Consider the following 14,371-nt stretch of genomic DNA (forward strand, 5'->3'; position numbering starts at 1 on the left):
TGGGACTACTCCAGGCAGCAAAGCCTGATTTTTTTATTTATATATTAAAAATTATATTTTATGTTGTATTAGTGTGCACTAATAAAATTATCAGAAAAAATCTGTTTTCTTGTAGCAATGTAGGAGGATTTCCTGCTGTTCCTTAAATAGTGTCATGATATGGGTGCAGGGCATTGAGATATGTGGAACAGATCCTGTTCATTGGCATTCAGCTACACTTTGTCTCCTTGTTTAGCTGAGTAGACTTGAGGGGCTGAGGCCCATTTGTGCTGCTCCTGCTTATGTTTCTACAGTACAAGCTGCAGCAATTTCCAAAGTTGACCTTTACTGCCAGGAGGTAATGAGATCCTTTAGTCTGTCACTGCCTCCTCATGAAGATCAATTTGAATCTCATCTCGCATTCAAAATATGAACTCTTGAAAATCTTATGCTGTAATACCAACTAGCAAATTGAGTAAAGAAGAGATCCTCATTATGCATGCCCTGTCACAAGCTTGGATGTTTCCAAGCCAGTGGATTAATTTGAAATTGCAGATGTTGTTTCATATGGGCAAATGATACAGCAAGGTTCTGTAATTGGTAGATAAGTAAATTACCAGGTAAGTTGTGGTATAACAAGGTGTAGAGCCGGATGAACACAGCAGGCCAAGCAGCCTCGGAGGAGCAGGAAAGCATTTCTGGCCTAGACCCAGAAACGTCAGCTTGTCCTGCTGTTTTCATCCAGCTCCACACCTTGTTATCTCAGATTCTGCAGTTCCTACTATCTCAGGTAATTTGTGGTGATGTTGGTTGAGGGAGAAATAGGAGAACATGTTTAAATGTAGTGAAAGGATGTTTTCGTACACCTAAGTAGAGTCTTGTCTAATGTTTCATCCACTGACATTCTCTAACACTGTAGCATTCCTTCAATAGTATATTGAGATTTGGTCATATGCTGTCAAGTTGATGGTGATGCTTCAATTTGTGACCACCTGTCTTGGACGAGAGTGCTCACAATAGAGCGAAGGTGGCATAAGTACTGTTGATATTTCTGTAACCCATGTTTAAAATCATGACTTCAGTTTTTTTCTCATTTTCTTAAACTTTTGGCAAATTCTAGAGCTTGTTTTCCTGCTTGCTTCCCAAAAAATGTAAATAATCGATACAAATTTTGCGCACAATGTTAATATTGCACAGACATCAGTTTCTGGTTAAATTTCCAAATGCTTAACTTTCACCCTGCTGATAGCAAAATATTCAGACTATCTCCAACGTGAAATCATGAATGATTTGAATGCTGGTTGCGGCCCACCTTGAGGTTCATGCACTGATTTTTGTTTTGCAAGTTTTTTGCTCCTTTGAATGTAATCCAACATGTTTGTTTTTAAATACTGTCTTATTAATTGGTGGCTAGGTGGCAGATCGCATATGACTTTAAAGTCAGGGTGTATGTGCCCATCTCTGCTGAGAAGTCAATAAGAACTGACCACTCTCAGCCTGCTGATTGTACTTGAGGGCTGTAACTTTACCTGCAAACAATGTGTGGGAAGTTGAAAATGATACTAGCCTATTACAAGTTCTGGCGCCAGAAGCATGAGGGTGTAAGATCTTGGGCAATACAATTGCATAGTGACATAAAGATATCAAATCACTTGGCTGAAACTCTAAAGTACAATCATGATTAATAGTCCCAAGTTTCAAATAGCTTCAACTTGAATGCCCTTGTGTTTAACAAAGACCTCTTTACTGTATATGCATTCATGTTCTGTCCACGAGTTTATAAAGGCTGTCATTTTTTTTGGCAGAAGAATGGAGTAAATTTGTACTCTCCCTTTTCACTTTCTCCCCACCTGCAACAATAGGGTACAGGAAATGCAGTCTCCTTCAAATAAACTAAAATTTCTCAAATTAATTTTACATTTCTTGATTTCCAGCAAAAGAAATTCTCCGCAGTGGATCCTCTCTCCCTTCCCCTATACTGTTGAAGCTCAATATAAATTTGCAAACTTAGCTCCAGTAACCTCTGCCCTCTTATTTCCCATAAACTGTCACTGCCACTGTACCACTGGCCTGTTTCAGAATACACTTACCTCATGTCTCCTTTTCCCACTCTCTCAAAATACATGCATCTGCAAGCATTTATTAAAGTCACACTTAGATTTAAAAAAAATCTTGAATTAAGAAAAAGCTACTGCTCTAATTTAGCCATCCTTTGTGAGAAGCTAGGGAAGTAACAGCTGGGCCTCTTGCTGAGATATCAGTATCATAGCCGCAGGCGAGGTGCTAGAAGACTGCAGGCTGACTAATGTGGTGCCACTATTTAAGAAAGATGGTAAGGAAAACCTAGGGAACTATAGACATAGACTAGACATTGGAGTATAGGTTGATGGAGGGAATCCTGAGGGATAGAATTTACATGTATTTGGAAAGGCAAGGACTGATTAGGGATGGTCAATGTGGCTTTATGTGGAAAATTGTTTCACCAACTCAATTGAGTTTTTTGTTTGAAGTACTGAAGAGGATAGAGGGCAGAGCGATTAGATGTGATCTGTTTGAACTTTAGGAAGACGCTTGACAAGGTTCTTCACGGTAAACCCGTGGCAAGGTTAGATCTCTCAGAATCTGGGGAGAACTAGCCACGTAGATACAAAACTGGCTCGAAGGTAGAGAATGGTGGTCTTTGACCAGCAGTGTACTACAAGGATTGCTGCTGGGTCCTTTGGTCCACTGCTTTGTGTCACTTTTTTATATAAACGATTTGAATGTGAACATGCCGAATGGTTACTAAGTTTGCAAATAACACCAAATTGGAGGTATAGTGGACAGTGAAGAAGTTTGTCAGAGCACAATAGAATAGTGATCAGATGAGCCAGTGGGCTGAGTGTCAGATGGAGTTCAATTTAGATAAATGTGAGGTGCTGTATTTCGGAAAGGCAAATCAGGACAGGACTTGTACACTTGACAGTAAGGTCCTGAGGAATGTTGAACAAAGAGCTTGGAGTGCAGCTTCATAGTCCATTGAAAGTGGAGTTGCAGGTAGACAGGATAGTGAAGGAGTTGTTTAGTATGCTTGCCTTTGTTGGTCGGTGCATTGAGTATGGGAGTTGAAAGGTCATGTTGTGGCTGTACACATTAGTTAAGCCACTCCTGGAATACTGCATGTAGTTCTGGTCTCCCTGCAATAGGGAGAATGTCGTGAAGCTTGGAGTTCAGCATAGATTTACAAGATGTTGCTAGGGTTGGAGGGTTTTAAGTTATAGAGGGAGGCTGAATAGGCTGAGGCTTTTTTCCCTGGAGTGTCAGTGGCTAAGGGGTTACCTTATAGAACATAGAACATTACAGCACAGTACAGGCCCTTCGGCCCTCAATGTTGTGCCAACCTGTCATACCAATCTCAAGCCCATCTAACCTACACTATTCCATGTACGTCCATATGCTTGTCCAATGACAACTTAAATGTACATCGTGAAAGGCATCGATACAGTAAATTGACATTGTCTTTTTCCCTGGGGTTGGGGAGTCCAAAACTAGAGGATGCAGATTTAAGGTGAGAGGGGAAAAATTTAAAAGGTATCTAAACGGCAACTCTTTCACAAAGAGGTTGTTGTATGTATGGAATGAGCTGCCAAAGGAAGTCGAGGCTGGTACAATTACAACATTTTAAAAGGCATTTGGATGGGTATATGAATAGAAGAGGCTTATGGATATGGGCCAAATGCTGGCAAATGGGACTGGGTTGATTTAGGATATCTAGTTGGCATGGATGAATTGGACCGAAGGGTCTGCTTCCATGCTGTGTGTATCTCTAGGGCTCTAACAGGCTAGTTGAAATTGGATGTGGCTTGCAGAGATTTTGAGTTAATTTCACCAGTGGATTGCTTTAGAACATAGAACAGCACAGTACAGTCCCTTCGGCCCACGATGTTGTGCCAAGCTTTTTCCCTAATCCTAAACTCTATCTGACCTTCACCCCCTACCTTATACTGTCATCCATATGCCTGTCTAATAGCCATTTAAATGCTCCTACCCAAGTCGACTCCACTACCCTCTCCGGCAATGCATTCTACGCCCTAACCACTGAGTGAAGAATGTACCTCTAACGTCTCCTCTGTATCTGCCTCCACTCACTCTAAAGCTATGCCCCCTCGTAATAGCTCACTCGACTCTAGGAAGAAGTCTCTGGCTGTCTACTCTATCTATACCTCTGATCATTTTGTACAACTCTATCAAGTCAAGTTGTTCTAAGTATGATTAAGCTAACTAATAAAAGGATTTTTGACTCACCTGCAGAATATGCTATCACACCAGGTTAGTCCCTGGGACTGCAGATATTTTCTTTATCTTCATGTATGCTTCAATCTTGAGCACTTAGTTGATATCCTTTTTGTTCCTCATCACACTTTTGCAATTATTAACATGAAATAGATTATTAGATGTGTCAGTCTTGCATTGGTTCATAGGAGTACTTTGCGTGTAAAGCCATTGAAGTTTGTCCATCGCTGCTTATGTTCTTCAATTGAGTAGCATCCCTCTGTCTTGTAAGACTATTTGCACCCTGGTGGTTGTCTGCATGTTGAGCATTGCCTAGTTTGGCTCAAGTCTTAATCTTGCATGGGTGTTTCTGACACGTAGAATGCAGTGAGCAGAGAAAGTGCATTGTTCCATTTTCTCTGGGCCCTCTTTTTGCCCACCTGAACACTTTATTTCTGTTCACATCTTCCAGTGCCTTCCAAACATTGTGTCTGGAGACCATTACTGTCTGCAGCAGTCTCCTGGTGGTGTGTCAGTGTCTGCCATCTTCATTTCTCACCTTTATAGGGATTCTTGTTGTGGAGATATGGCCTATTGTGTGACACAAGCTGATATTCATTTCGCCACTTTCAAAACTCTAGAACGCTGGAAAAGAGCTGATGGCATATCCATTAAGGTAAATACAGCTGGCGGATATTTGTGTGGATGAAGTCATGACACTCCTGTAGACACCAAACAATCAATGTGAAATTTTATGTGCTTTGCACAAAATAAAACCTGCAACTATAATCAGGAAATCAACTAGCTTGCTTAACAAATAAATAAGTTTATTTTAACTTCCCTTATTTTCTGTTGACTGTTTCCTAAAGTTGCCCTGCTTTACCTGTAATCTTATTTGTCTAATGTAGTTCTGAGTCCCTTTTCGTGTTTAAAAAAACTTTGCAGCTGTAATGTCCAAAATTAAACTTTTAGTTCAAATTTCAAAACTACAGTGTTAGTCAGTGGGATGTCATGCTTAATTTTAATTACTACCTGTATTCATTAAAGTTGAAAGTAAGTTGCAAAAAAACTTCTCAAAATGTACTTGGAACGCTCAATATGACAGCATCTAAATCTAGAAATGCACAATAACTCCTGATCCAATTTCTACAAAAATTCAAGTCGAGGAATTCACTTTTGGGGCAGGCATTGTTTACTTAAGCCTATCTTAGATCTCATCAATGTATATTGTCAGTGTGAGACTCTGTTTACTAAACAATGCCAGTGACATCGATACCATGGAATCCTTTTCTCCGAAGCTGATGAGCAATCCTGTTAGTGTTGGGCTAAATGCTGAGTGGTCCACTTGTTGGTGAAAGTTTCAGATGTTCACACAGCTAATGTAGACACTTAGTGTTATGGTTTATTGTGATCAGACTGTCAGACCTGTCATCATTTGTGATAATATACAATTAAAATATGTGCCGTTCGTTGGGCAGACTTAGAGTACGCTAATACTGCTAGAGCTTTTGGTTGTTGGATCTGTGCCTCTGCAGATTGCACATATGCAAACATTTGAGCCAATATATCATATTTATTTCCTTGTATTTCTAGCTGCTGATACTAACCCATCTTTGGCTATCTGATTTCAAATTTACTCACCATTGAGCGCTGAAAGCAAGACCCTTTTTGAATTTAAAATGTTTGAGTAAAACAGCCAGCAAGGACTAGAAGTGTAAATAGGATTGAGGTGACTAGCACGCAAGGGCTGCACATAGATTCTTTAGTCCCAGGGTGTTGCATTTGCTTATTAACCGAACACAACAGATTTTTTTTCTTAAATTGAATGCCTCCATCCACAGTGGAAAATGTTGTACTGAGATCTTTCCTGACAATTTTGAATTTCCTGCTTTAATCTAAGTCAGAGTTCAACTGTGGAGAACTCCTGGAAGTGGAATACATCTGCTGTGCTTTTCAGGTGAAGATGATCAGACGGCCCAGCTTCATTCTCATACCACAACTTTCATGTGGCTGGAACCTTTTGTCTTTGACAAAAGCTAGTAATATGAGTTGGCAGAAGAGTTTGCTTTGATACTTTTGGCTTCTAATTTAAATTTAGCTGTAATTACTCGTGTAAGCTAACCATGCTGCTAAAATTCTTCACATCATAGTATTTTCCCTGAGCTATCTTTAATCTGAATTAGTTTATCCTCTTGTTCTCCCCAGGGTTTTATTTGATGTGTGGTGCATGCGAATCTGAAGTTGCATACTGAGCTAACGATGTTACCATTCCTACATTTATTCAGTAGAAATTTCATTGAAATGCTTCATGTGTTTGAATGACTTTACCAGGAATAGTTTTGACTACATATTTACATGTCCTGCTATTATAACTAGTAGTTTTCTCTCCTTGTACTGCTCCATTTTACATTTTAGTACAGAGTTGTGTCAGCAGCTTTCTGATCATTTAGTTGCAGCATGGCTTCAAATGAGACCAATGTTTCTGATTGTTGAAAGCTCCAAGTTCACCTTTGCCAAATGTTTATTTAAGCAGTAAGCTTTTAAGAATAGAATCCCCTATTTTGAGGAGTGAGAAACATCTTTGACAACTTGATGCATAATTCAGCACAAAGGCTCAGCAGAACCATAAAAACTGATAAATTGTACAAATGAAAGACAAAAGCATGGATGATGTGCTGGAATGGGTGATTTCAGGATTATGGTAATTCACCTTTTTAAAACTGAAGCTTTGTTCCAAGTGTTAATTTGAGGCAAAATTAAAAGTTTTGTCACAGATCGTCATTGCAATCCTCTGATTAGATTCATAAGCTGCTAAACATCCCATGCATGGTATGGTTTTAATTTGAATCATAAGATATAGGCCTGGTTTTGAAATATTTGAGGTTGTATGATGAAATAAATATATGACCATATGATGGTTGCGAATAAAAGCTCACCTGATCGAACTTGAATTTACGCTTGTTCTTAATCTGGTAAAACCAGATAAATTTATGATATTAGAATTGCCATGGAAATGATGTTGAGGCTTTGGAAAAAATGTAGCAAAGGATAATATGATTAACCAGTTTAAAGCATCTTGGTAAGATAAGTCAAAAGGCTGGAACTCTACGCTTTAGAGAGGCAGAGACTTAGAGGTGATTTGAGTTGAGTTTTCTAACGGAGTAGATTGTTTATGTACACGGTTTTTCAACTTGACAAGTTTGGAAGGACCAAGATTCACAATCTCTAATTATGAGAGGCTGGAATCTGCAAACGCTAATCACAATTTCTATTTGGGGCAGAGAACACCTTGTGTAAAAGTTAAGACCACAGAGTGGTCGTCTCAGACTATTTCTGAGGATTGGGAGGAATTTTTCAGACTTTTGAGTCACTACTTTTAAATCAAATTAATCTGTATTTAAGATAAGATGTCTTTCTAGTTGGCTGAGGAATATATATAATGTGCAAGGCATTGTACTTGTGTTACTCGGGCTGGATTGACCTTTTCCAGTTTGCCTTTTTAATATGCATATGGCTGGAGCTGTTAAAATAATTATTTTTACATTAAATTTAGCAAGGAAAACTACTAATTGCTGAATTAAATATCTTTAGTTTGCTGTCAGTAAATCTGACTTCACCTGGTGAGGATTCAGGAAAGATGAGACTCATCTAACTTTTTCTGAAAAACACTAAGATTTCCCATAACTTTCATTTTCTTGTTAGCTTAACCTATGATTGATCACCCGACTTACAAACTATTGTGCTGAAGTTTGTACAATAAAATTACTTCATTGGTATTGTTTGATAGGTGCCCTTAAATTCCAGTAAATCATCAGAGATACCACTTCCACCAAGGAAAAGAAAATTGTTAACAATACGTTTGTAGCTGCCTTCATTAGAAGATATTAAATCATTAAACTACATAATAATTCACAAATAATTAGCACAGGTAGGGGACAATGAAGAAGTGATGAAGTCATTGACTAGTAATCCAGAGACCCAGGCTAATGCTTTGGGAATGGGTTCAAATCCTGCCATGGCAACCAGTGGAATTTGAATTCAATTATTAAATCTGGAATTGAAAGTCAGCTCAAGTAAGTGTGATCATCATTAAATGTTATAAAGCCCTGTTATAAAGATTCTCTAATATCCTCTGGCAAAGGGAGTTTGTTCTCTTTCTATTTACATTTATAATCCAACCACTTGCTGTTCCTGCAAATTTTGGAAATTAAGCCACATCCCACTATTCTGTAGAATTCTCCATTTAAGTCTCTCACCATTTAAATAATGTGTTGCCTTTCTATTCTTGGTGCTAAAATGGACAAATTCACATTTTCTAACAACATATCTGCCTTTTTTTAAAAAACCATTCACTTAACATGCCATGTCCTTTTTCAGACTTGATGTTCTCAATACAACTAGCTTTTCTGCCAATCTTTGCAATGTAATGTGAATTAAACACATACCATTATCAGCAAAATTCCAGTTACAATGCTGACCATTTTATTTTCTACTCTCCTCTGTTCTGTGGTCTCAACGTTTCTCTTTCCCCAACCTGTTGTTGTGATTACTTTTTTTCTTTAGAATTTAACCTTGCACTGGGTTTTTGCTGAACATGGAGAGATTGTGTATGTGATATCTCAAAATGGAAAAGTGAGAGAATGTCAGGTATAATTCCAGTTTTTGAAGTAAACCTGATCTACATGTAAAGGTGTAATTCATACAGATGCAAATATCATAGTGACTATCTAGCTAAATGTATGGAGTAGATTCACAGCAATGAGCGAATCAGACTCAAGGTTATAAATTAGAGTAGACTATTTGACCCATTGACCCTTCTCTACCATTCAGTCAGATCGTGGTCAGTGATTGTGGCCTTAACGGCACTCGTTTGTGTCTGTCTCCTATAAACCCATGACTCCCTAGTCAATCAGAATTTGTCTATTTCAGAGACCAATTCCACAACTTGGATTTTCAATTGTAGTAAAACGTATTAAATGGTACTGCTGTAATTTATTTATTGCAGTCTATTCGTGTTGCTAATTCCAGTTTTGCTCGTTATCAGCGTGAGAGTTTGGAATTGATGCCTGAATTTCATTCTACAGCTGAAATAGTGACTTTCAATTTTGGTTGAACTTGTGCAAGTATAATTTCTGTAGAATGTGTAGATACACTGACAGCCCCACCCTCCAAAATCAGCGCGGAAGATATCCTTTTGTACTCCCTGTATTTGATACAAATATGTTAACATATTTGTATGTACAGCATTATAATGGGAATAAGAAAAAATTCTGGTACCCTAAGAGCTGCTGGTTTACAAACTTGGAATCACGAAGTTGTGAAGGTGCTATAGGCTCTTCAGTAGGAGATGTTGGTATTTAACGCTTGTTTTGGAAAGATGAAGTCATTTGAACATGTTTGGAACGTGTGAATAAAGAAAACAAAAGAACAAACTAATATTATCTGCTGTATCCTGTTAAGCTTGCAAATGCATAACTGTCTGTCTCCCACCATCCTGCCCTTTCTGAAAATTCCTGCTGAGGTAATAATTGTGGTTAATTGGTCAAGCATTGTAATTGCCAGCACTTTAATTCATTTAATGAGGAGCAATTTGTTACTTTAGCACTTCACATATTCATCTTTTGAGGGATAATTTGATCAGTGGTTTTTCCAGGAAATATGATTGGATTATCTTTTGAGGAAGTGTCTGGTCCTTCACCAGTTGCTCCCAGTACTATTACTTAAATCGGTGAGTCTTGGCATACTCTTATCATGAAGGACACCCCAACAGCAACTGATCCTATTTGGTCATGATGGTGCATCTGCTTTCAAGTATGTTACTGAATTGCAATCTGCCTCCCTTATAAACATTCAGTGGACAACTCCATAGTGACCTGCTGCTGAAGTGAGCTAAATCAGTGGTATTGGGATTTAACAGTTTTCCTGGTCGATATGACTGAATTTCTAACTGGATGACCTTGGTCTTCAGATGAGGTTCTGAAATTCAAATGATGACATATATAGGATATTGATTTATTTAAATCAAATGACAAGACCCAATAGATGTGACTTATTAATTAATCAAATCTATAGTTTCTTGTCATTTGACTTATTATTGTCACATGCGCTGTGATAGCATACAAGACAGTACTTTTCACTATCCAGGCCAAGCATACCTTCATAAGTACATCAGGATAGTAGAACAGAATGCAGAATACAGTGTTACAGCTGCAGAAAAGAAGCAGAGAAAGATCAACTTTAATATAAGGTCTGTTCAAAAGTCTAATGGGGGGAGAGGGGTTGAAGAAGCTTTTCTTGAATCTGTTGGTAAATACTTTCAAACTCGTGTCTTTTGTCTGACAGAAGAGGTTGGAAGAGGGTATAACTGGGTGGGTGGGATTGTTGTTGATGTTGCCCGTTTCCCTGAGAGTTGATGGATGGAAGGCTGGGCTGTGTTCACAATTCTGTAATTTCTTGCCGTCTTGAGCAGAGCAGTTGTCATGACAAGCTGAGATGAATCCATATAGGATGCTTTCTATGGTGCATTTGCAGAAATTGGTAAGAGTCATTGTGGACATGCAGAATTTCCTTTGCCTTCTGAGGAAGTAGATGCGTTGGTGTGCTTTCTTGACTCTAGTCTCGACATGGATGGACCAAGTCAGATTGTTAATGATGTTTACTCCTAGGAATTTAAAGCTCTCAATTATGCCCTCCTCAGCACCATTGCAGACAGCAGCGTGTACTCCACTCCCCTACCTGAAGTCTGACCAACTCTTCATTTTGTTGTCTTTACACCATTCCACTAAGCGCTCTGTCTCTAAATGACTAAATTTCTAACTGGGTGACCTTGTTCTGTAAATGCTGTTCTGAAATCCAGATGACAGATGATATAAGCAGATACCGAGGCTGATGTGCTGTGTGATAACTCAAAGAGAAAGAACTATTAATTGTGGTCTGAATTCCATTGCAGTTTCGGTAATTTCAGTTTAATCAGCATAATACAGCAATCTTTTATTTAGCTGAATTTTTAAAGGGACAGAATTCAGAACTAAATTGCAAAATCAGGTTCTGTGAATTGATGTGCTCTTAAGTCCCCATCTGTTATTGTAAACTGCAAGATTGAAGCTCGACTTTATAGAACCAAAGATCAAGTCAATTGAAGATCATCCCTGAACTGCAGTAAACCGTACTAATGCATGGCATCTCCTGAGTTTTGAATAACCTCCTGTTTTTGCCTCTGCTAACTTGCATATGATTATTCCAACCTTTGGAGTAAATGAGTTCTTCCTGCAGTCTTTCTATGTCGATGCATTAATTTGCTTCTTTGTTTAAACTTGCATTTTTTTAGTCAATATGTAATAGTTTACATTAATTGTTTTAAGTCCAGGTTACTGCAGTTGCATGCTTGATAAAATCACTCATTGCGTTGCACTGTTCAGCAGCTCCCAGCTGTTTTTTCATCTTTTGTATAAATGTGCTTACAGTTCAAGGCTTTCGCCAGCTGGAAATACACAATCTGTGCATTTACCTGAATTGCCATTGAATTCAGGATTTTTGTGTGTGCAAATATTTGTGAAACCATGGCATCAATCAAACTGCAGCATCAGTCCTGTGGAACAGATTCCGCATATGAACAGATTTTGCCCCTTGACATGAAAGGTGAAACAAGTGAAAATTTATTTCTGAAGTCAGTGTCTTACAGTACGGAGACAGGCCCTTTGGTCAGCATGGACCAGTTTGGGCCAAAATGTCCATCCACACTAAGCCCATTTCACTGCACTTGGCCCATACCCTTCTAAACCTTTCCTATCCATGTGTTTGTCCAAATGCCTTTTAAATGTTGTTAATGTACCTACTCTAACTATTTCTGCTGGCAGCTCATTCCATATGCTTGCCACCCTCTTTTTTTTGTTAAAAATAATGCAGATTGCCCCTCAGGTCCCCATATACACTTCCTCCTTACCTGAAGCTAATGCTGTCTAGTACTTGATTCCCAAACCGTGGGGGGGAAAAAAACTGAGTGCATTCACCCTATCCATGCCTCTCATGATCTTACACACTTCTTCTTTAAGATCCCCCATTCAATCTCCTATGCTCCAAAGAATAGTGTCGGTTTGCCCAACCTCTCCCTATAACTCAATCCCTTGAATCCTGGCAACATCTTTGTAAAACCCTTCTGCATTCTTTCCAGTTTAATAACATCCTTCCTACAGCAAGATGACCAAAACTGAACCCAGCACTCCAAGTGCGGCTTCGCCAACATCGTGTACAATTGTATCATAACTTCCCAATCTCTATACTCTGCACTGACTGAAGGAGGCCAGTGTACCAAAAGCTGCCTTTGCTGCCCTGTCTACCTCTGATTCCACTTTCAGAGAACAGTGCACCTGAACTCCAAGGTCCCTCTGTTGCACTGCATTCCCGAAGGCCCCACCATTCACCATGAAACACCTACCTGGATTTGATTTTCCAAAATACGACATCCTCACTTATCTGTGTTAAACACCATTTGCAATTTCTCGGCCCACTTCCCTAGCTGATGAAGATCATGTTGCAATTTCTGACAACCTTCCTCATTGTGCAGGATACCACCTGTTTTAGTGCAATCCGCAAACTTGCTAATCATACCTAAGTCATCGATTATAGATAACAAACAGCAATGGGCCCAGCACCAACCCCTGAGGTAAACCACTAGTCCCAGGCCTCCAGTCAGACAAGCATCCAACCACTATTACCCTCTACTTCCATCAAGTCAATTGTATATCCAATTTGCCAGGTCTCCCTGGATTCCATGTGATCTAACCTTCCAGAACAGCCTACCATGTGGAACCGTAGCAAAGGGCTTACTGAAATTCATATAGACTACGTCTGCCATCCTGCCCTCATCAACTTTCCTGGTCACTTCATCAGAGAACTCTTAACAAAATTTGTCTGGCATGATCTCCCACAAAGCCATGCTGACTATTCCTAATCAAACCCTGTCTTTCCAAATGTGTCACTAGATCGTAAATGGGATGTTTTTTAAACCAACACACAAACAACAAACATCATTTATCGTTTTATGTCACAACTTTCTCAACAGACATTTAACCAAAATCTGAACTTTAATGAGCTTATCTCCATGATATGTTTGTGTTTACTAGCTTGTTTAGTGCCTTTTTTAGTTGCACCTGTAGCTTTAAATCACTGATTTGTCATGTTTTCTTTTTCTTCACTTTGTCTCTAGGTCAAACCAGAGTTCAACAGCTGGCGGAGAACACTCGGTACTTCAGAAGAAGACTGAAGGAAATGGGATTCATTATCTATGGAAATGATGATTCACCAGTCGTGCCTTTGATGCTGTACATGCCAGCTAAAATTGGGTAAATTAAAAACATACTTGGACTTTGTAGTGTAGGCTTAGACTTTAACTTTCCTTCAGCTGTCTGTACTAACAAAATTATTACCTTACTAGCTGTTTCACAAACTATCTCCACAAGAATGGAGCTTCAAATTAAAAAAAAAACCCAACAGATGAAATTAAAAATGAGCAGTGTTATTTTCCCCTTTTTGAAATCTGGCAAACCACATTGTTTCTTCACTGTGTAGTCACCATGTCTCATCGTAAGGTTAATAACCATCAAAATTCCATGGATTTAGACTGTCTTACAAAGCTTGCACTGTCAATTAGGAGACTTGTATATAAAACTGCCTTTTGCACTCTGGCTGCTCCCTAGTAGGGAGTTGGCAGTCTTTGTTGTGAATGGGGACAGAATGCAAAATCGGCCACATCCCTTTGCAGCAATGTTCCATTGGACCTTCTGACCATGGGAATTATTTTTTCCTCTTGGACCCTCGGGATCAAAGTGTTTCTTTTTTTTAACGCTACATTGTTGTGGGTGAAGTGACTAAATTGTTCACTGTTAGTCCACTTTCTTGCCACGAGTGGGCCATTTGCTGAAGCAGCAGATGAGATGGTCAGATTTTCTCACTCCTTCTGCTCTTTGTGCTTGGTCTTCATCTGAGCCTGTCGTGAAACAGCTGAGACCTCATGAGTGCTTTTCCCCAGTTTGGGCCAGAATTCTTATGACTTCGTGGTGCTGTTGCTTTTTTTTTCCAGGGCTTTAAGGCTACCATGTAGCTAGGTGAAGCTCAGAGTAAAGTACTTGTGTGTTTGGCATGC

General features: G+C 39.1%; 1 protein-coding gene across 1 annotated transcript in view; it reads left to right on the forward strand.

Annotated features, from left to right (window-relative positions):
- The window catches only part of sptlc2a (serine palmitoyltransferase, long chain base subunit 2a), a 126,411-nt gene that overhangs the window by 92,557 nt on the left and 19,483 nt on the right, over positions 1 to 14,371 (forward strand). The window contains exon 10 of the mRNA XM_048537601.2: positions 13,436 to 13,571. Coding sequence (XP_048393558.1) covers positions 13,436 to 13,571 — 136 coding nt within the window. The remainder of the gene's footprint in view (positions 1 to 13,435; positions 13,572 to 14,371) is intronic.

Source organism: Stegostoma tigrinum, chromosome 10, assembly GCF_030684315.1.
Source record: "Stegostoma tigrinum isolate sSteTig4 chromosome 10, sSteTig4.hap1, whole genome shotgun sequence".
NCBI classification, from domain to species: Eukaryota; Metazoa; Chordata; class Chondrichthyes; order Orectolobiformes; family Stegostomatidae; genus Stegostoma; species Stegostoma tigrinum.